Source organism: Hetaerina americana, unplaced genomic scaffold (genome assembly GCF_022747635.1).
Source record: "Hetaerina americana unplaced genomic scaffold, ioHetAmer1.1.p SCAF_7, whole genome shotgun sequence".
NCBI lineage: Eukaryota > Metazoa > Arthropoda > Insecta > Odonata > Calopterygidae > Hetaerina > Hetaerina americana.
Genome location: NW_027287316.1, coordinates 13,314,939 through 13,338,642, shown reverse-complemented (window position 1 = coordinate 13,338,642; position 23,704 = coordinate 13,314,939). Strand labels below are relative to the sequence as shown.

Sequence of the window (23,704 nt, the reverse complement as noted above, 5' to 3'; positions counted from 1 at the left end):
TTCGCATATCTCGAAAACCAAGTCGACTAAACTGTCCCGTGTGACTGCACGAAACTTATAGAATCATCTGCGGTGTCTGAAGATCCAACTGAAAGCGTATTGTATGGATGGTGAAAACCATGCAGGCTACTGAATCATTGCGCTTAACGTGACTCAGATCTTCTACCCGAGCATTTCCTACGCCGAGATATATGCTCGAAATTGTTCCGATAACCACTAGTAATTATAGCCTAAAATTAACTTCGTCTTCGTTATGTGTGTAATATGACAAATTTTTGCGATAGCTAATGAAACCCTTGCAATTGAGAAGTTTTCCTCTCCTCCACGCGTAAGACTAAGGAAACTTGTGTTTTTTTTGGGAGGTAATTTCCCAAAATTTAAATTCTTAATTTGAAAAGGAGTCATGGAAGAAATGGAGACACGCATAGAGTATAGATATTCCCGTTCGATAATAATATGTCTTTTAAATCTTCAAACAATTGCATACTCAAAAATGCAGGCGCCATCCTGAATGAGAACTCGTATGAGAGTAAAGGATCTCGCTGGTTTGAAGGGATCGATTTTGATTTCGCACGTGCGACTACCTCTCCCGTTCTGGCGTGCCAGAATTATTAACCGTGCGAGAAAGTACGTCGTGACTCGCACCAAACCGTCCCCTCGAATCCGAGTGAAAATGCCCGAGTACACTTATGCGCGTTGCCTCAACTCTGATTACCGCCAATATTTTTAATGGGCCCAATATTAACCACCATCACAACATATTTAGAAAAATTACGGGTCGGAGGTTGCTCGCCCTTGCTTCGAAGTAACTCCCATCATTTCTGATTGTAAATGCTTTCTAGTACGTCACGGTGTGGCAGTGTTCATTTTAAAATGTGGTAAAGAGTAAAATATTGTTTAAAATGAACGTAAATTAAAGGCGCTTTTTAAAATTTCAGCTACTTTCACGATGTCAAACCTGGACCCATAGTCTTTTAAGTGGATAATCACTTTGGCGGAGATCTCCAGAGAAACGTGGGTTCAATTTGAATCAATAATGTGAAAACATGAAATAGATCCGCAAAGTTACGATAGATACAATTAATTTTAGGTGACTTAATTTAATTATAAAAAAATAATTTTATTTCAACAGCGGTCCATAAAATAACTAGTTTTGTCAATTTTTAAAAAATTAGAAATTACTCGAAACGAAAGCAAACATTCATTGATATTAAATCGTGGAAGTAACTGAGGAAAATCGTCTGACATATCGATTTATCGTGCATGCTCTCGATCGATTTCATCTGCTCCAAACGCTCCACCTCCCGGGCTGAAGTGCTTTGAGGATTCAAAACAGGAATGCGAGTGTAATGCAGAGCACATCGCCAAATTTGGAGGATGATATCATAAACATTAGACGATCGAGAGAAAAACATATGGCATGTTTTTGTAAACATCCTTTAGGAATCCTTTTAATCGACCATTATCGCACATGTTACAGTGAAGCTACAATAATCGCCAAATTTTTCTGGTCATATACTAATATTTACCCGCTATTAATCCTTACAACAACGCGCATTGCAGCATTGGTTTCTGTAAACTCATCACCTTGCATAGAGAATAGAATGGATTTAAGGGCAAAGCTGCAGCAGAGCAGTTCATGTGGATTTTAATAGAGGGTAATCAGCTGGCGTCAACTGATGCTGTTGTTGTATCCGGGTCTTAGGTTTAGATTGAAAATTTCCCTGAAGTTATTTTATAGCGAATAAATGTTAAATGGATGGATAATTTGCATGTGTATAATACATAAAGGTTTTTGCATAGATATACACGATTTTGTGTTCGTATATTGGTATGAATTTGTTGGTTTTGCATGAAGTTTTATTCTTAAGTACTGGTGGTGACCTAACAACCCCGCCCCACGCCCTTGCGGGGAACTATGTAGATGTAAATTAATTCATATGAAATTGTTGCTTTATATTTATTCTTAAATGCACATATGGTCTTGCAAAATGTAGACATGAAATGAGGGAAGAGTCAACGAAGAGAACTTCTGCCCATTGTACGATGAATACTGGAAACTGAAACTAAAAAATAAAGGTTCTTTTGATCTCACAAAGGTTTTTTTTATCCTCTTAAATGAGAAAGTAATCCAATAACAAACCCCTGGATGAAAAATGGCAATATTAAAGATGCTTACTTACTACTCAAAGATACATATTGTAGGAAGATTGAGCAACTCTTTTCCAAAAGCAACAACATTCCTATGAATATTCTGAAGGAAAGCATATATACTATAAAGGAAATACTATACAGGAATCGTATATACTGGCTCGAAATCCTGCGTGTAACGTCGATGTCCTCACATTGTAACGAATTCAGTCTACGTGCGTGATTTACAGCTGCTTTGCCACCGTAGTGAATATTAAATATAACCTTATATGTTATTTTAACTCACCTCTGTTTTTTCATGCGCGTATACGCAGTCCTCTGTCTTATTGAGCGGCGTGCTTTCCGGACTTTCTTCGGTCTTTTCGGTGGGTTTATCCATCCCATAGTACCTTCTGATCAGTGGTGTTAGAAGGTCCGGATGCACGGCTTGTGATTTTTCAGCAGACCTAGTAAACCACGAAACTGCCAAGCCCACGATCATGCTCAATACGAATCCCAGGAAGGAATAGAGAGTGTATGAGATGCGGTGGACGAACCACGGCTCGTCCGCTTCCTCTTCCAAGAATGTTGCTGCGCTCGACAACTGTCTGGTGTTTCATGACAAGTTGAGAAAAATAAATATTAGGTGGGATCAAGCCAGGAGAAATTTTTATAATCTGGTTTAGTTGGCCAGTGTATTTGATTTCGTAACCAGGTCTGAAATAAATACGTAATAAATACAATATCTTTTAATGAAAGTAACCAGGCGCCAAAAGCCTATGAAATATTACAAATAACAATTGATCACAGAGCATCCTGCGCCCAATAAATGGTGAAAATCAATAAAATCATAAATCATTTTAAGATAGCAGATTAAAAAGAACTAATTTTAAACAAAATTATTTAAATCTATAATGATGTACTAAGTTCTGTGTTGAATTAGTCTAGCGTTACTCTTTAAGGATACATGTATTTGAGAGTAAAAATATTAGAATTAGGTGTTACTTCCCCCCCGCGGGTAGGGGGATAGAGAATACTCCCGCAGTATCCCTGCTTGTCGTAAGAGGCGACTAAAAGGGCGGGGAGAAAACCCCGAAATCAAACCCCAAGCCAGCAAGGGATGCGTCCGGACAGTGCTGTGGATCCACTGTCTGTGAGCGGCCATACCATCTGGCCTGCGATCCGCCCAGGTGTTTGCCGTGCCTGGAGACCCGTAAGGGAGAGAAGGGGATCCTGGAGGGTGAGCTTTCTGGTTCCCAGCAGGGTGTCGGATGCCCTGTATGGACCGGGGAGTGATACCCCTCTTCGGCCCCGGATTTCGTGTAAACGGGAGGCCGGGAGCTAGCCACTCCCGGTCAATCGGCTTCCGTCGCGTTTTCCCTCCGGTGGCGAGTGCCAAGGTTGTGGGGGTCTGCGTAGGGAGGTCGGAGATGTAAGGGTTTTGGTGGGCCCTTGTATCGAAGATCCACCCCGAAACAGACAACCACTCCTGAAGCGCTATATCCCTCGCGTTAGCCCTGGCGACCGCTCCGGTTTGGCGGAGCGGCGTCCCGAATGTGTGGCTCCGTGGTGGGTGGGGAGGCCGAGGGACGAATTATTAATTATTATGGAGGAAAAACCCTTTCCACCAACAAAAAGATCCCGTCCGGACTCGGGCGGGGGAGATCAATGCATAGGTGCTTGCAAGCGGTACCTCATAATGTCGTGTGCTAAGGAAGGTGAGACCTTGAAAAAGGTCTCTCCTTTCCTTATACGGAGAGTTTTGTCGCAGATAGTACCTGGGGACCCAAAGAGCGTCAAGAAACTAAGGGACGGTACTCTGCTTATAGAGACAAATAATGAAAAACAAAGCGAAAAATTATTGGCAATGGGGATGCTCCATGACATTCCGGTAAAAGTGGAGGTGCACCGCACTCTCAACACTTGTCGGGGAGTCATCAGCCATTACGACCTCCTCTATGTCGACGTCGACGAAATCAAGAGAGAAATGTTCTCTCAGGGAGTGACGGATTGTCGTCGACTAACGACAAGGCGCAACGGCGAGAACATTAACACCACGTCCGTGATTTTGACGTTCGCACGTGATAGGCTGCCCGACAAGGTATTCATTGGATATGAATCGGTCCCAGTGAGGCCGTTCATTCCTAATCCCGTGCGTTGTTTTCAGTGCCAACGTTTCGGCCACGTCGCGTCGCGCTGCGAGGGCAAGGCAACCTGCCCGCGCTGTGGCAAGGACGCGCACGAGGATAGAGAGTGCTCCTCGGAAGCTCTTTGCGTCAATTGCGAGGGTACACATCCAGTGTACTCCCGTGATTGTCCAAAGATGAAAGAGGAAAGAAAGATCATGGAGATAAAGACGCTGGAAAAGATACCGTATTTGGAAGCGAGGAGAAAGTACAGGGCACTCGTCGCCCCGACGTTCTCCCGGTCCTTTGCTTCCGTCGCGTCTATCCCATTGCCAAAGTGCACCATCGCCACGCAAACTGACGCCCCTCAAGTCACCGCTTTGGACACGCGAAGCAAAAAACAGAAGAGCACCAAAGAGACAAAGAGTAAGGTGGACAATGCGCCACCTACTCCGGTGGGCCCTTCGAAGAAGAGCCCACCACCAAAAACCACCAAGGGGAACACGACGTTACGGCGTGAGAAGACACCTTCCCCTACACCTCCCGCAAAACCAGGGAGGCCGGAGGTTCTGGAGGACCAGAGTATCTCGGATACGGAGGTCCTGGCAACCGAGTGGAGGAGGAAACATCGCTTTAAGCGATGATTTCTTAACAACCGGTCATCTCCCAAAGTTTAAAACACATTTAATCCTTTATTTATTTTAATTATAATTAATTTTAATGGCCTTTTTACTGCAGTGGAACTGCAACGGTTTTTATCGGCACAAGGAGGAGCTGGCCGTTTTAATGGACGCTTTTGATCCCTCTTGCATCTGTCTGCAAGAGACACATTTTAAGGCGACAGACAAGGGTGTTTTAAAGGGGTGCACTGTTTTTAGACTAGACGACACGAGTGGTCAACGCGCCCAAGGAGGAGTGGCAGTTGCGATTCGTTAGGCCCTTTACACCTCCCGAGTCCAACTGAACACCCCATTCCAGGCAGTGGCTGTCACAGTGCATACCCCAGAGACGATGACGTTATGCAACGTCTATCTGCCGGAGGGTGCACCGGTAACTCGTTTTAACTTGGAAGCCCTTGTCCGTCAGCTACCTCGGCCATTTATTTTGATGGGCGATTTTAATGCCCATGATCCACTATGGGGGGCCCATCCACCCCAAGCAATAGGAGAGGGCGAATTTTATCGAATTTTATTGAGGATTTTAATTTGTTTTTATTAAATAGCGGGGAAAAAACTCGCTTCAACAGCTTCAATGGGGAATTTTCAGCAATAGATCTTGCCATATGCTCGAGAAGCCTAGCCCCGAAGCTGAAGATGAACGTCCACAACGATCTCTGTGGGAGTGACCACTTTCCTCTTCTACTCGAGAAAGTAGATCGTTCGCCAAACACCTTCAGACCTCCAGAAAACTGGCGTATCAGCCGTGCCGACTGGTCGCTTTTTAAGAATATTTTTCATTTTAAACACGACGCAAGTCTCGACGCGTTGCAAAATGTCGAGACACTGACTTCAACGCTCGTAGCCGCAGCTACCGAAAGTGTTCCTCGCACGTCCGGCACCCTTCATCGGGCACCCGTCCCTTGGTGGAACGAGGACTGCGACAGGGCGATCCGGACGAGGAAAAAAGCGTTGAATATTTTTAAGAAATACCCCACGGCAACAAACCTGGCAGCCTACCGCCACCTACGAGCGCGAGCCCGGAAGGCGGTGAAGCAGGCCAAGAGGGCATCCTGGATAGAGTATGTCGCTACCATTAACCAGAGAACCCCGCTTGCGCAGGTATGGGAGAAAGTCAAAAAAATCTCTGGGTCCAAGGGCTCCTTCGTCATCTCGCCACTGCTTGTTGCTGGACGGGTGGTGACTTCACCCCCAGAAATAAGCGACACTTTCGCCCAGCAGTTCGCGGCCAGCAGCAGTGATGAACTATATGACGCCAACTTCGCAAACTTCAAGAGGCAATGTGAGAGAGTCCCTCTCAATTTTGGCGAAGCTGGAAATCCTGCAGCATACAACGAGCCATTCTCGCCATGGGAACTAGAGTCCTCTATCATGGACTCCCATAACACCTCACCGGGAATGGATCAGATCCACAACGCCTTTCTTCGGAATATTCCGAAGTCAGCGTTGGGGGAGGTCCTCAATACCCTCAACCAATTGTGGATTGAGGGTAGTTTTCCGAATTCCTGGCGGGAGTCCCTGGTGATACCCGTTCCGAAACAGGGTAAGAACAAGAGCGACCCGAACAGCTATCGGCCCATCTCTCTCACCAGTTGCCTGTGCAAGGTGATGGAAAGAATGGTTAACCGACGTCTCGTCTGGTGCCTGGAGAGACAACACCTCCTCTCCGACGCTCAGTGCGGCTTCCGGCGTGAGAGGTCCACGACAGATCATCTGGTGCGCACTGACAATTTCATCCAGGAAGCCTTTCTGTTACGCCAACACGTCGTAGCAGTCTTCTTCGACCTCGAGAAGGCCTACGACAGTGTGTGGCGACGAAAGATTTTAAACACGTTGCATGAGTGGGGTTTTAAGGGCAATATGGCCATATTTATAAAAATTTTTTTAACAAACCGCCTTTTTAGAGTAAGGACGGGCAATCATTTATCCCGATCCTACACTCAGGAGAACGGCGTACCTCAGGGATCAGTCCTGAGCGTGACGTTGTTCGCCATCGCAATCAACGACGTAACGGAATGCATCAATGCCCCGGTGATGGCATCGCTATTTGTTGACGACCTGGCCATTTTCTGCCGCTCTACAAGACTGGCATACGCCTCCAGGCAAGCCCAGGTCACCTTGGAACAAACTGGGAGAGTGGTCGCGAAGGAACGGGTTTCGCTTCTCCACGGAGAAAACGAAATGTGTTCATTTCCACCGTCTTCGCGGACAGCACACACCACCGACCTTATGCCTTCTGGGCAGAAATCTCCCATTTGTCGAGTCCATTCGCTTTCTCGGCATGATCCTGGACGAAAAACTAAATTGGCGGGAGCATATACGGGTATTACGGGAGAGGTGTCGCCAGACCCTAAATATCCTAAGGTTTTTGACCCACTCCAAATGGGGAGCAGATCGCTCTACCATGCTTTTATTATATCGAGGCTTGGTCCGTTCGAAGCTGGACTACGGGTCCATAATATACTCGTCAGGACGAGAGTCCTATTTGAAACCCCTGACGTGTGTCCACAATGCCGGGATACGTTTGGCCACTGGGGCATTTAGAACCAGCCCAGTCCCCAGCCTACTTGCTGACGCAGGTGAACCCTCGTTAGCAACCCGAAGGTTGATTTTGATGGGAAATTATGCCTGTAAAGTTTTATCCGTGACCAAGCACCCATGTTTTAACATTCTTTTTAAACCAAGATTTTTAGATATATTTAACAGGCGAAGAAGGGCAACTAGGCCCTTGGCCGTTCGTTTTACTGATTTTATCCAGGCACTCAATATTACCTTACCTCAAGTTCTCCCTGTCGCCTATGCTAAACATCCTCCTTGGCTAACACCAAAGCCGGATATGAAGTCGTTGCCTCATGCGCACTGCAAAGCGTTCACGACCGAGTCAGAATACCAAGGACTCTTTAACGCCTTCCTCGGATCGCACCCGGACTTCGTCCCGGTCTACACCGATGGGTCGAAGTCGGCGTCCGCATGTGCCTATGCAGTCGTCTCCCGCTACCATGGAGTCGTGAGGGAAAAATTGAACACGCTTTGCGGTATATTCACAGCCGAACTGTCAGCCATAAGAACCGCCCTAAAACAACTAAATGAAAATAACGGCTCTTTTCTCATCTGTTCGGACTCTTCTAGCGCCTTAAAATCCATTTCGGTGTTCTCATCAATGCACCCGATAGTCCAAGAGATCCATCATAGTCTCTTATCCCTTCAGAGAAAGGGGACCAGGGTATCCTTTATGTGGATTCCTGGTCATGTGGGAATACCTGGCAACGAAAAAGCCGACAAAGCAGCGAAGGAAGCCCTGGACCAAAATGAGTCCGATCATTGTTTGGTACCGGTGGAGGACATAAAGGCCGCCTTGCGGCATAATGTCCTAAACCAGTGGAAAGAAGCTTGGCGGTCCCTAATAAATAATAAACTTAGGGAGATAAAACCGGTTGTTTCGGCATGGCCCTCTTCCATCCGAAAGAATCGGAGGGAAGAGGTCACGATTACGCGTTTGAGGATAGGGCACTCTGCCCTCACACACTCGTACCTCTTCACAGAGGGAAAAGTGCAACCGCGCTGCAATGAGTGCGACCTGCCCCTTACAATGAAACATATTCTTACGCAGTGCCAAAAATATATAAGGGCTAGAGAAAAGTTTCATGTAAGGGGAGATCTGGATCAAATATTAGGGGACGACCCCAACTCTTTAAGCAAGGTTTTATTATTTTTAAAGGAAACTGGCCTAATGAGGAAACTTTAGCTGTGGTATTTTTATTCTTGCCGATGTCATTTGTTTTTACTATATATTTATTTATCTATTTATTTATTTATTAAACCCTAACTGTGGTTTTTAAAAGTTTCGACGTGGTGCAAAATGACCTCAGCCGTCGATGCACCCCATAAACAAAAATACTACTACTACTAGGTGTTACTTTAATTTATTTCTACTTCGCTTTGTTTGATTTCGCAAGTGCTCTCCTTCCATCTGACGGGGGAGAGATTAAGTAGACCACCGAGCCTCCTCGCCAGGAGCCACGGTATTCAACCATGCACCTGGTCTTCATGATGATATAAAAATAACTCGTTTTTTTAACTCATCATCATGTAGTGGAATGAAAAAGGATAAAGAAAACGGTCAGTGGCTTGTTAAATTAACGTTGGGAATGCAGTGCGTGATGTAAAAACCTCTACAGTTCTAAAGATATCGGAAGGAGGCAATTGATTCGTCTGTTATGTGATGATGTCAGATATTTAAAATAACATCACTTGGCTATGTTCGTGGCACAGACCTTCTTGAAAGAATACTTAACGATTAGCATCGAAATAGACATTTTTATTTTGTAGTAATAACGGAATTGCCTTCATTCCTTAAATGAAATTCATAAAAATCGCATACGCTCACTAAAAATACAAATTTTTCGGATATTATCACTGAAAAATATTTTATTCTACATTAACTACTTTCCCTTTCAACAATGGAGGGAGGGCGATAAATAGGTTAACGTAATGTAAATGTTTCGAGTATTATAGGTGAATAAAATATAAGTGTTTCAAGTATTTATTTTGGGAAACTATATTGTTTAACTTTAACTACTTTGGCTTTTAACAATGAAGGAAATGTGTTGAAAAACAAACTGTAATAGTGACAGCAAAAGATTCATTTGGATGGGTCCATTACTATAGTCATTTAGGAAAAGTAAAAAACGGAGGTATAGAGGATTTGTCTGTTTCCGACTTATTCAAGAAACGTGAGCAAAATAGCTGGGGGATATAATAATAGGTGGTGGAGACGGAACCCCCTTGTCGGAAACAGCCCCCTACCCCTCCTGAATCGATAATTGTATTATGTCAAAGGGTTCAGGCCCGAACCGAGCTCCTACCTTAAAGTCTGTGTTCGGCTCCGGTCCGAGGGACGGGGATTTGTATTATATTGCGTACTCATGAAGAGAGTGGTATAGGCAAACTTACAAGGAAGAATGACCTTCAGGATTCGTAGTGAAGTTGTCGAACACCGGGCATCCCAGGGTGCTCATTGGCTTCACTGGCAGTTTGACCCTTCCGGACGAGAGGCGATATTGTGATGAGAACACTAGCCACCCCATTGCTATTAGGCCAAAAATGCCTCCTGCTAAAGTGCCCTGTAAATTTATCAAAGGCGTACTTATTATAACATCACATTAATATTATATAATTGTTAATTTAATAGTTAAATGGTAATTATGGTAGATACATTTCGCCCAAGTTAAAATGTTTTATTGTGGTTATCGAAAATAACGCATGCGATACCATTGGGAATCTACGAAACAACAATGTAACATCATTTGAACGTTCCTACTCGAGTTTATATAATTTTACTCTGATGGGAGTAAAAGCATAAGAGGTATTAGTTAGAATTTTTTTTGACCAAGGTTATTGATGTTTCCACTTGATACTCACACTTAAAGCTGATTTTCGAGGGCTTATCAGATTTTGTAACTAGTAGATAATTTTAATCCAAAAACTCTGAAATCAAGTTGCATTATCCAAACAATATAAAGTGCTAATTACTTAATTAATGTTGTCTTTTTGTTTGTTTTTAAGGCAACAGATTAGTACTAGAAATTTTTGAACACAATGACTGATAATTTTAATTTGTTTTTGGCATGAACCCTTGGAAAGATAGTATGAGAATGAAATGATCACTTTCCGTCAATGGCTTTATTCAATGACTTAAGTCAATGAACGTCATCTGTTAGTAATTAAATTATTTCCCCTAGCTCCACGAAAAGGTAGATTAAGAAAACGGATATATTTTTGGATGGAGGTCACTGGGTGAGTTGGGGGACATGAGTGGCGATATGTTTTGACTACAGACGAATGACAGAGTTGAGCATCATTCAAAACCAGGTATCAAAGCAGTCGAGAGTAAGTGACTCGCTCCACTAGCACAAGGTCCAAGCTATGTGGGAGAGATGCACAGTAATCACCTTCGTGTTCGTCCACGGGAAGAACATGCCAAGGGAGAAGAGAGCGAGAAGCGGCCCACTGGTGATGCCGGAGAAACTTGCAGACAACTGAAAAACAATTTTATATAAAATTAAAAAGGGACCTTAGGACAATGATGACAAGCGTTTTTATTTTTTAGTACACTGCAAGTCACCGCTAGGGTATGGGGCAGGGGGTGAATACATACCAGGCTAATTATGACCCGAATGTTAGGTTGATTCGGTTGAATGAAGCTGGGGTGGACGGAGAAACCGAACCAAATCGGTATTTAGCACCAAGTATAAAAATCTCTAAAAACCGGACGACATTTCGTCGTTCCCATCCGCAAACCCTATTGCGCATGCAGTATTATTTGTTTCAAAGGTTTATTAGGAAAGGATACTTTTTCAGTCTTGAAAGAAAAAAGCTATGCACACACACACACCTGTATCACGGCACCCAATTTCTCTATGATGAACACCATGGCCACGCAGAATACCCCGAGAATGGCACAGATAATCTTCATGAGGAATGATGCCCTCTCTTCGGATGGCTTGACCTTCATTAGCGGCAGGATGAAATCCTCGAAGATCACGCCGGACATGGCGTTGAGACCGGTGGACATTGTGCTAGGCGGAGGAGAAGATATTAATTAATTAATAGATTGTTGCGGCATGTGGGTGGAGTTTCTCCTGTTATTCTCGTCAGAAATTTCAATAGTTAATGTGTTGCCGCGTAGTATGTTGGTCATTGAACGGTCTTTTGTCCGAGCCTATTCGTTTCAACTGGGTCACGTGCCATTATCAACTGAATTGGTGTGTTGAACCGTCATCCGCAGTAATAATTATGAGTACCAGAATCTTATATCTAATAATTTATGCAGTGTATAAATGGATCTTTAGGAATTATTTCTCACAATTTTATCTCTTACACACTCGAGGAACCGAAGTTGGCAACCTTTCATGTCGGTCATAGAGTAGATTAGGCTCAAATAGCCATTGGGTTGGACTGAAAATTGAATTTTAATCTAGGGAAATACAAAAACCTTTTTAAAATCGGCGGTAATTATAAAGTAGTAATTATCACAGGGCATATTTGGAGAGGATTCCTAATCAATTTTAAAAGAAAAACTGTAAACACGTTCCTTATCATTCCAGGCGCAGTAAATCATAACAAATTACCTCAGACATTATTATATTGAAAAGTTTATTTTTAGGTTAGAAGGGAGTAATAGGTTTAATGGTTGCCTCAGGTTACAACTACATATATAAAAACTGTACAATCGTTTGATGCTCTTCGACGTTTTCATATTACACCTGCTGTCAATCCAAGGGCTGATTTCCTTAGCAGCATCCTAAGGAGCTATTTTTACCTTCGTAATTCCTTTAGCAATGTAATCAGGGTATAGGTGGTTAAGTAGCTGTAACAAGAAGACGACTACTTTGATAAAAAAATCATTGCCCGGCTCCGAGGCCAACAGAAACCTAGTCCCACAAGCGCCCGCCCCGCCGAGACTATAGACTGCCCAAGATCCACAAAGAAGGAGCACCCCTAAGACCAATTGTGAGTGCCATAGGGGCACCAACGTATAATTTGGCTAAACACCTTACCGGGATCCTGGCGCCTTTTGTGGGATCATGCGAGCACCATATCAAGAACTCTGCAGAATTTGTCAAAACCCTACGGGATATTCGCTTGGACAACCAAGATATTTTAGCGAGCTTTGACGTCATATCGCTATTCACGAAGGTGCCGATCAAGGACACTTCTAAGGCTACTTCTCCAAGCACGGTTCGATGAGATGACCGTCGATCTCTTCCGCCACGTCTTCACTTCGACATATTTCCTCCCCCCCGCGGGTAGGGGGTTAGAGAATACTCCCGCAGTATCCCTGCTTGTCGTAAGAGGCGACTAAAAGGGCGGGGAGAAAACCCCGAAAACAAACCCCAAGCCAGCAAGGGATGCGTCCGGACAGTGCTGTGGATCCACTGTCTGTGAGCGGCCATACCATCTGGCCTGCGATCCGCCCAGGTGTTTGCCGTGCCTGGAGACCCGTAAGGGAGAGAAGGGGATCCTGGAGGGTGATCTTTCTGGTTCCCAGCAGGGTTTCGGATGCCCTGTATGGACCGGAGAGCGATATCCCTCTTTGGCCCCGGATTTCGCGTAAACGGGAGGCCGGGAGCTAGCCACTCCCGGTCAATCGGCTTCCGTCGCGTTTTCGCTCCGGTGGCGAGTGCCAAGGGTGTGGGGGTCTGCGTAGGGAGGTCGGAGATGTAAGGGTTTTGGTGGGCCCTTGCACCGAAGATCCACCCCGAAACAGACAACCACTCCTGAAGCGCTATATCCCTCGAGTTAGCCCTGGCGACCGCTCCGGTTTGGCGGAGTGGCGTCCCAAATGTGTGGCTCCGTGGCGGGTGGGGAGGCCGAGGGACGAATCATTTCTTATTATGGAGGAAAAACCCTTTCCACCACTAAAAAGATCCCGTCCGGACACCGGCGGGGGAGAAAAGTGTATCGGCGCATGTAAGCGCTATTTAATTATGTCTTGTGCAAAGGAAGGTGAGACCTTGAAAAAGGTTTCTCCCTTCTTAATTCGCAGAGTGTTGTCACAGATTGTGCCTGGGGACCCAAAGAGCGTGAAGAAGCTCAGGGATGGTACACTTCTTATAGAGACCCTGAACGACACACAGAGCGAAAAACTGCTTGCTATGGGAATGCTCCATGACATTCCGATTAAGGTGGAGGTGCACCGCACTCTTAACACCTGTCGGGGAGTCATCAGTCACTACGACCTCCTATACGTGGACATCGAAGAAATCAAGAGAGAAATGTTCTCTCAGGGAGTGACTGATTGTCGTCGACTCACCACGAGGCGCAACGGAGAAAACATGAACAGCACCTCCGTGATCTTGACGTTTGCGCGTGATAGACTACCCGACAAGGTGTTTGTGGGCTATGAATCGGTACCAGTGAGGCCATTCATCCCGAATCCCGTGCGTTGTTTCAAATGCCAACGGTTCGGCCATGTCGCGTCGCGCTGCGAGGGCAAGGCCACCTGCCCGCGCTGTGGCAAAGACGCGCACGAGGATAAAGAGTGCTCTTCGGAACCTCTTTGTGTCAATTGCGAGGGTACACACCCAGTGTACTCTCGTGATTGCCCGAAGATGAAAGAAGAAAGGAAAGTCATGGAGATTAAAACACTGGAAAAAATCCCTTATGCGGAAGCGAGGAGGAAATACAGGGCCCTAATCGCCCCAACTTTCTCCCGGTCCTTTGCTTCCGTTGCAACCACGCCATGTGTAAAGTGTACCATCGCCACGCAGACGGAGATACCGAAAGAATCCCCAATTGAAAACACGCAAGTGCCTAAACCCAAAAGGGTGAAGGATGGAAAGAGTAAGGTGGACAAGGAGCCACCTACTCCTGTGGGCCCTTCAAAAAAGAGCCCACAAAAAACCACCAAGGGGAACACGCCAAAAGGGCGTGAGAATACACCTTCCCCGCCGCCTCCAGTGAAGCCAAAGAAGCCGGAGGTAATTGAAGAGGACCAGAGTATCTCTGATACTGAGGTCTTCGCAAACGAGTGGAAGAGGAAACATCGCTTCAAGCGATAACCTCAATAGAGTTGGTCATCTCTCTTTTTAGTCATCTTATTTATTTATATATTTATTTATTTATTTTAATTTAACACTTTAAATGTGTTCCATTCTGCAGTGGAACTGCAATGGCTTTTATCGGCACAAGGAGGAGCTGGCCATTTTAATCCAAGATTTTAAACCCTCTTGTATTTGTCTCCAAGAGACCCATTTTAAGGCTGAAGATAAGGGCATTCTGAAGGGGTTCACTGTTTTTAGAATGGATGACCTAAGTGGCCAACGAGCCCAAGGGGGAGTAGCAGTTGCGGCCCGTGAGGCCCTTTACACCTCGCGAGTCCAACTGAACTCTCCATTCCAGGCCGTCGCTGTCACGGTGCACACCCCTGAGAGGATGACGTTATGCAACGTGTATCTGCCAGAGGGTGCACCGGTGACTCGCCTGAACCTTGAAGCCCTTGTCCACCAGCTTCCTCAGCCGTTCATTTTGATGGGAGATTTTAATGCCCATGATCCTCTCTGGGGAGGGCCAGAAACCCAAAGTAATAGGAGAGGTCGAATTTTATCCAACTTTATTGAGGATTTTAACCTGTTTTTATTAAATAGCGGCGAAAAAACCCGCTTTAACAGCTTCAATGGGGAATTCTCAGCAATAGATCTTTGTCTATGCTCGAGAAGTCTAGCCCCAAAGCTGAAAATGTCCACCCACAACGATCTCTGTGGGAGTGACCATTTTCCTCTTCTACTCGTTAAAGAAGACTCTTCGCCCACCATTTCAAAACCTCCGGAAAAGTGGCGTATTAACCGTGCGGACTGGCCACTTTTCAAGCGTACGTTTACATATAAACACGACGCAAGTTTCGACGCGTTGCACAACGTCGATAAACTAAGTTCAACGCTGTTGGCGGCAGCTACCAAAAGTATCCCTCGTACGTCCGGGAATATTAATCGAGCTCCTGTCCCTTGGTGGAACGGGGAATGCGACCGGGCGATTCGGGCGAGGAAAAAAGCATTGAATATTTTTAAAAAATATCCCACGGCAACTAATCTGGCATCGTACCGCCGCCTGAGAGCGCGAGCTCGAAGGGCCGTGAAGGAGGCCAAGAGGGCTTCCTGGATAGAATACGTCTCTACCATCAACCATCGCACGCCACTTGGTCAGGTATGGGACAAAGTCAAGAAAATCTCCGGGTCCAAGGGCTCATTTGTCATCTCGCCATTGCTTGTTGCTGGCCGGGTGGTTAATTCACCTGCCGAAATAAGCAACATATTTGCCAGTCAGTTCGCGGCCAATAGTAGTGACGAGGGCTATGCCGCGGACTTTGCGAACCGGAAGAGGCGATGCGAGAGAGTCCCTCTCAATTTTGGTGCAGGTCCTACAAGCGAATATTACAATGAGCCTTTCACTTCCTGGGAGCTTAAATCCGCCATCGAAGACTCCCATTACACCTCGCCAGGGGCGGACGAAATCCACAACGCATTTCTCCGGAACATTCCGGAAACCGCGATTGGGGAGGTCCTAAATACCCTCAACCAACTCTGGAACGAGGGCAGTTTTCCAAATGCCTGGCGAGAGTCCATCGTGATACCAATCCCAAAACAGGGCAAGGACAAAAATGACCCGAACAACTACCGTCCCATATCTCTCACCAGCTGCCTGTGCAAGGTGATGGAACGGATGGTAAACCGACGTCTCATGTGGTACTTGGAGAGTCGACACCTGCTCTCCGACGCTCAGTGCGGCTTTCGGCGTGGCAGGTCCACGACAGACCATCTGGTTCGCACTGAGAACTTCATCCAGGAAGCCTTTCTCCAACGTCAACACGTCATAGCAGTCTTCTTCGACCTGGAGAAGGCCTATGATAGTGTGTGGCGATGGAGAATCCTCAACACGCTCCACAAGTGGGGATTTAGAGGCAACATGGCCCTATTTATCAGAAATTTTTTAGCAAACCGCCTTTTTAAAGTAAGGACTGGGAAGCACTTTTCCCGATCTCTTACACAGGAGAACGGGGTACCCCAGGGTTCAGTACTGAGCGTGACGTTATTTGCCATCGCCATCAACGACGTGGTGGAATGCATCAATGCTCCGGTGATGGCATCGCTCTATGTGGACGACCTAGCCATATTTTGCCGGTCGACACGACTGCCAAACGCTTCCAGGCAAGCCCAGGTGACTCTGAACAAACTTGGAGAGTGGTCGCGAAAGAACGGATTTCGGTTCTCCGTGGAGAAAACGAAATGCGTGCACTTTCACCGTGTTCGCGGTTACCACGTTACCCCGACCCTAACCCTGTTGGGTAGGATCCTTCCATTTGTGGAGTCCGTCCGCTTTCTCGGCATGATCCTGGACCAAAAGCTGAACTGGCGGGAGCATATCCGCGTGTTACGCGAGAGGTGTCGCCAAACCCTCAACGTTTTAAAGTTTTTAACTCACTCCACTTGGGGAGCAGACCGCACCACCATGCTTTTATTGTACAGAGGCTTGGTGCGATCCAAACTGGACTATGGTTCCATAGTGTATTCCTCAGGACGAGAGTCTTACTTGAGACCACTCACATGTGTCCACAATGCTGGGATACGGTTGGCCACCGGGGCATTTAGAACAAGCCCAGTCCCAAGCTTACTTGCAGACGCAGGGGAGCCTCCGTTGGAAACCCGCAGGATGATTTTAATGGGCAATTATGCCTGTAAACTTTTATCAGAGACAAACCACCCTTGTTTTAACATAGTTTTTAACCAACGGTTTTTAGACTTATTTAACAGGCGGAGAAGGGCAACTAGGCCCTTTGCCGTTCGTTTTAATGATTTTATTAATGAGGTAAATTTTACATTTCCTCAAATATGCCCCGTCTCCTATGCTAAGTATCCGCCTTGGTTAACGCCAATGCCGGATATTAAACTAATTGCCAGTGCACGCCGCAAAGCCAAGACGACCGATTCCGAATACCAGCAGCTCTTCAGCGCCGTCCTCAGCTCACTTTCTGACTTTGTCCCCGTCTACACCGACGGGTCAAAGTCAGAGTTGTCAAGTGCCAATGCGGTCGTGTCCCACTACCATGGAGTCGTGAGGAAAAAACTGCACACCACATGCAGCATTTTCACAGCCGAGCTGTCAGCCATAAGGACGGCCCTAGGAGAAATAAAGAAAGTAATGGCTCTTTCCTCATCTGCACCGACTCGTTGAGCGCCCTAAAATCTATATCGGTCTTTGCACCTGTGCACCCGATAGTCCAGGAGATCCATTATACCCTGTTGTCCCTTCAGAGAAAGGGGAACAGGGTCTCCTTTATATGGACTCCTGGTCACGTCGGCATAAGAGGTAACGAAAAAGCTGACCAGGCAGCGAAGGATGCCCTTCGAAAACCCGAGACCGACTCCACCTTGGTTCCAATGGAGGACGTAAAGGCCGCCCTGCGGAACTCGGTCTTGCAACAGTGGAAGGAGGCTTGGCAGTCTCTGCAAAATAATAAACTGAGGGCAATAAAACCGGTCGTTTCACCATGGTCCTCTTCCATCCGGAAAATTCGGAGGGAAGAGGTCATGATTACGCGCCTGAGAATAGGACACTCTGCCCTCACTCATTCGTACCTCTTTGCGGAGGTAAAAGAACAGCCCCGCTGCAATGAGTGCCTCCAACCCCTGACAATAAAACATATCCTGACAGAATGTAGAAGATACCAAGGGACCAGAGACATGTTGAAGATAAGGGGAGACTTAAAAAATATTTTAGGGGATGACTCTGAGTCCATAAATCGAGTCTTAAATTTTTTAAGGGCAACTGGTTTAATGAGGCAGATATAGTTTTTGATCTCATAATTTTAATGGCCTTTGATTTTAACAATTATTTATTTATTTATTTATATTTAATCGTATTTATTTATTTATTTATTCCTAAGTAAAAAGGAATTTTAGTTTTATATTTAATGAGTGGTGCAAAATGACCTTAGCTGTCGACGCACCCTAAAACTCTCAAAACTACTACTACCATATTTCCTCTACAATGGCAAATTCTACGAGCAGGTGGAGGGAGTCCCCGTGGGTTCTCCATTGTCACCGGCCATTGCGATCTTCTACATGGAGGACTTCGAAGAGAGAGCACTTAGAACAGCACCCTTAAGGCCAAAATACTTCTTCAGATATGTGGATGACACCTTCATCGTTTGGCCCCACGGAACGGAAGCACTCACCGAATTCCTCGGCCTTATGAATAGTGTCCACTTGAACATCCAGTTCACCATGGAGACTGAGAAGAATAAACGCCTGCCCTTCCTTGATAATCTGATCGAGAGGAAAAGAGACGGCAGCTTAGGCCATCAAGTCTATCGAAAACCAACCCACACCGACCTATACCTGAACGGGAGAAGTCATCATCATCCCGCACAAAAGAGAGGAGTAATCTCCACACTCGTGCACCGAGCCACTTCAGTTTCGGACCAAGAACACCTGGAGGCGGAAATAAAACATCTAAGGAAGACGTTCCAGCAGAATGAGTATGGGACCCGGGAAATCAACATGGCCCTTAAAAGGGCCTTCACAAATCCTGAAGGTAGGAGAGAAGAGGCAGAAAAACCTGTTGCAAGAGCCTGCATCCCGTTTGCCTCTACGATTTCCAATAAAATCTCCAGGATATTAAGAAAATACAAGGTGGAAACTATCCGCAAACCGATAAGGAAGCTGCAATCAGTCCTTGACACAGCGAAAGACAAACGGGGATTGAAGACTTCAGGAGTGTACCAGATTCCTTGCGAATGCGGCCAAGCATACATTGGGGAGATCGGCCGCACCATAGAAACACGCCTAAAGGAACAAGAGAGGTGCATCAGATTAATTAGCGAAATCTGCGGTCGCCAAACGTTGCCTCAGTAACGACCACAGAATTAACTTAACCGGTACGAAGAGGCTATGCCACGCCAACGGCTATTGGGATCGCGTGGTGAAAGAAGCCGTTGAAATCAGACTAGACACCAATACTTTCAACAGAGACAACGGCTTCCAAATCAGTAACACTTGGAAGCCAGTGCTGAAGAAAATAAAGAATGCACGGGAACGCACCCGATTGGCCGTGGCGGAGCTCACTAACGCTTCCGGCCAATCAGGGCACACCTGAGCCTCGGCGGAGGGTATAAATACCAGGCCTTTTTTAAATTGGAGTTTGTTCAGGATTACAATAACGGAAAACCTAACACAGGGCAATGTAGTGAAAACACCGGAAACAACAAAAGACGTAGACGAGAGGGCTGAAAATCTCACTGTATCTATACGGAAAAGAATGGACATGGCAATACCGATTAAAAAGAAGCGACCAGCCGAAGCAATAAAGTTGGACGAGGCCACCAAAATATTAATCAAAGAAAGGAATTATTTCAGAAGAAAATATTTCCAAATAGGGACAACCACTTTTAAGGAAATAGTAAAGAATCTAAACCAGCAAATTAAGACATCAATTATGAAACATAGAGAGGAAAAGTGGCGAAATCAGCTGGAATCAATTAATTTAAAAGACGGATCAATTTGGAAAATAGCAAGGGGTCTAAAGAAAACCCCCCGATCTGACCCTAATATCAAGACCGGAGAAAAAATAATCTATGATAAAGTAGACAAAGCAGGGCACATGGCTGACATACTGGCGAAATCATTCCAGCCAAACAAGGCCAACTCAAAAACTCCGACCTTAACCAATAGTGTAGAAACGGGTCTCCTGACAGACCTACCAGAAATACCAACAGAAGATGCTGCTGAAATAGTAAGCAAACTGAAAAATACAAAAGCGCCAGGCGATGACAAAATAACAAACGAGGTTCTAAAACAGATCCCAAAGGCTGCGAGTGACTACATGTGCAAAATTGCGAACGCGTCATTCGCGTTAGGTCATTTCCCTGGTGTTTGGAAACATTCCACAATAAAGTGCATCCCAAAAAAGGGAGGGAATAACATTCCAGAGAAAGATTTTAGGCCGAGATCCTTAATTTGAAGTCTAGGGAAACTGCTTGAAAGACTTGTCACGCCCTACATACTAACGTATGCTAACAAAAACAAAATACTGCCACCAGAGCAATTTGGCTTCCGAAAAGACCATTCAACGACCCAACAAATTAATAGAGTAGTAGATTACATCAGTGACGCCTTTAACAAAAAAGAATGGACAATAGGAAAATTTCTAGATCTAAACAAAGCATTTGACAAAGTGTGGCATGATGGTCTCTTGATAAAATTGGAAACCTGGAACTTCACTCAGTGGATACAAAAATGGACAAAATCCTATTTGGACAATAGGACGTCCAAGGTTAAATGGGAAACGGCAATCAGTGACGAAAGAGTGGCAAGAGTAGGCGTACCACAAGGGTCTGTCCTTGGTCCACTCCTATTTAATTTATTCACGGCGGATTTCCCTAGGGAGGAAGACAATTGGCAAATATTGAACGCCCTATATGCGGATGACGCAGCAATAATTGCCAAGGGAAAGAACCTGAAAATTACCCAAGAGAGGGCGCAAGACATACTTGACCAAATCTTAAGGTGGTACTCAAAATGGAGACTAAGCGTTAATCCAAAAAAAAACGAAGGCCATGATATTCATCAGACCGCACACAAAAACACCGAACATCAAGTGCGTACGAATTCTAGAACAGGCAATAGAATGGAGCACCGAAGCCACGTATCTCGGAGTCACAATTTACAATAGATTGAACTCCAAGAAACACAGAACAATAAGTGGCAAGGCTTACGCGAGCTCGACAGGACTAGCCCCTATCCTAAAAAATAATGCGACACCTCCGGAAATTAAAAACTACATTTATAATACAGTAATTCGTCCAGTGCTGACCTATGCAGCCCCAGCCTGGATAGGACTGATATGTAACGGTAGATTTAAAAAACTAGAAATAACTGAAAGGAACATACTTAGGGCAATGCATCGCATCAAACCAAGGGTGAAAAATAAGGATATGTACGAACAAATTACACTAGAGGATGACCTGAAAGAAACCATCAAAAAAATATGCCACAATTATTACGAGAACCTAAAGGATAATGAAAGTACGGCATTGGCCTGCACCAAAATTGATGAGGGGACTGAATTTGACAAATACAAAAGACCCTATGATATCTTAAAATTTTAAAATGACAAATACCAAACCCCTGGTAAGATTGCGAAATCAAGTAGTACAACTGAAATTATAAATAAAAAACTGACATAAAAAAGAGTCATAGAGCAAAGGCATACTCTGAAATAAAGCTGCAATAGCAGCAAGTCACACGAACTCTGAAGAAAAAAAAATGGAGAAGCAGTTCGGACCTCAACGGGAGCGGATCAGCAGAGGAGCAGACACCGAGGGACCTTCATCGAGGGAAAGCCGGCGCATCGCGGGAAGGATCAGCACCGGAATAAGCATTTTTTAAGGCTTTTTCTTGGGAAAGATAGGGACGGGCGTAAGAAACGCTTGAGAGGCCCCACCCGTGGTAACCTCTCTTGCGCCTAAGGGATCGCCCCAGCCGGGAAAAGAATGATCCGCACATCGCAGGAGAGCCATCGGGGGAACTTCCACGGCCCTTTTCAGGACCATTTATTTTTCAGAAGTAGGGACAGGACGCCGGAACATAAGTAAGGGCCCCACCAGCGGTAACCCTCTTGTGCACCCGGTGGCCGAAGGGATCGCCCCATCCGGGATCAACGATCCGGGCAACATGGCGGACGGCGCGCGCCGCATGACGCGTTCAGCGTCCGCCGAGAGGGAAAACGAGTTTGAAGGCGTGGAGTGGCTACGCCAGGGAAAGAGGGGCAAAAAATGAAGAGTCGTGTCGCCAGTCCCGGAATCCCCGGAACTCGGAGTGCCCTCTACTTCAAACCCGCCCCCAACCCGAACCCCTAGATCGTCGTGTCTAAACGACACCACCGTATTTATTTCACTGCTCCCCGCTGGAACGACGCAGCGTTCCTTCTACACCTTACTCTGTGCCCTTAGTGTGTACCTTTCCCGCGCGGCGCTATCGGTTTTCACAGTATCGGATTTGGAGTGACGGCAAAACCTACGCCGTAGAGCCTTCTCGTCCGCCCGCCCCCCAACCTCTGCAGTGCTGCCGATGCCAGAGTTTCTCCCACGTGGCGGGAGAATGCAGAGCCCCTCCGAAGTGTTCGCGCTGCGGAGGTGCGCTCGGGGCAGCGGAATGCTCCATTGAGGCCCTTCGTTGCGCAAATTGCGGCGGAGGCCACCACGCCGGGGATCACCGCTGCCCACAGCGCCCGAAGGAGCCGTCGTCACTCCCAACGACGGCTCCCATCGTCCTCGACCCCCCTGCACTACCACAGGCTTCCTCTGACCCCGAGGAAGATCCCGACGTGCCGGCTGTGGTTAGCCGGCAGGAGTTCGTGGCAAAGGATGATCTCCTGAAGCTACTGACATTCCTCTTAGTGAACCTTCACCCGGCGCAAAGGGAGACGGTCGTTGCGCTCCTTGATGCCGCTTCTGGCGACATCTTTGGGCGGAGCGTCCGTTGCCTGTTCTCGCGAAATACTGTGCTTCCGTTTGTTTCGCAAAAGGTTGCACGGTAAATACAATGTCACTTGTTTTTTAAAAGAATAATAATCTACCGCCCTTTTCCTTTCTCCTAGGCAATTCATCTCAGACCTTCAGCCGACCGTCCACCAGCAACGTGAGAAAGGAATAACAAACGGCAGCACAATCTTCCTCCGAGGGACTCTTCCATTATCTTAATCATCACCACCTCTGTAATTCAAGATCAAAGAAGACCAACGAAAGAACTGCAATAGCAGGGGTCATCATTTGGTGCACTACTTTTCTACCGCTTCACGGAACGATGCCCCGTACTGCCAATAACCACTTGTAATACTTGACGTATTTTTATTATACTTGTTTACCTTTTTACTCATACTTCTGTAATTCTTGCAATGTTCAAATATCTTTGTCTATCAAAAAACAAATTGTAAATATCCATGTAAAATATCTATGCTGTAAAAAAAGTAAATATCCTCTATTTCATGTTTTACGGAGAAATATGACTTTGCCGCTTAACGGACAAACGAGGGAAGGCCAAATGCCTCTAACAAATGTAATTTATCCTATGACGCTTCACGTTTTGGCCCCCTCTGGCAACGCCTCACGGAAACACCTGTCTTTTCTTGAACGTGGTTTAATTAAGGCGGCCTGAGTGAGGTTTTTCCGGGTTTCCTCACTCCCTCGGGTGAATACCAGGCCAAATGCCACCCCGG

General features: G+C 46.0%; 1 protein-coding gene across 1 annotated transcript in view; it reads right to left on the bottom strand.

The window, feature by feature from the left end:
* LOC139696542 (sodium-coupled monocarboxylate transporter 1-like) overlaps positions 1–23,704 on the bottom strand; it is a 42,874-nt gene that overhangs the window by 458 nt on the left and 18,712 nt on the right. The window contains exons 10-13 of the mRNA XM_071595345.1: positions 11,328–11,511; positions 10,885–10,971; positions 9,887–10,056; positions 2,438–2,738 (exon numbers count right to left, since the gene is read on the bottom strand). Of these exons, the coding sequence (XP_071451446.1) occupies positions 2,438–2,738; positions 9,887–10,056; positions 10,885–10,971; positions 11,328–11,511 (742 nt within the window). The remainder of the gene's footprint in view (positions 1–2,437; positions 2,739–9,886; positions 10,057–10,884; positions 10,972–11,327; positions 11,512–23,704) is intronic.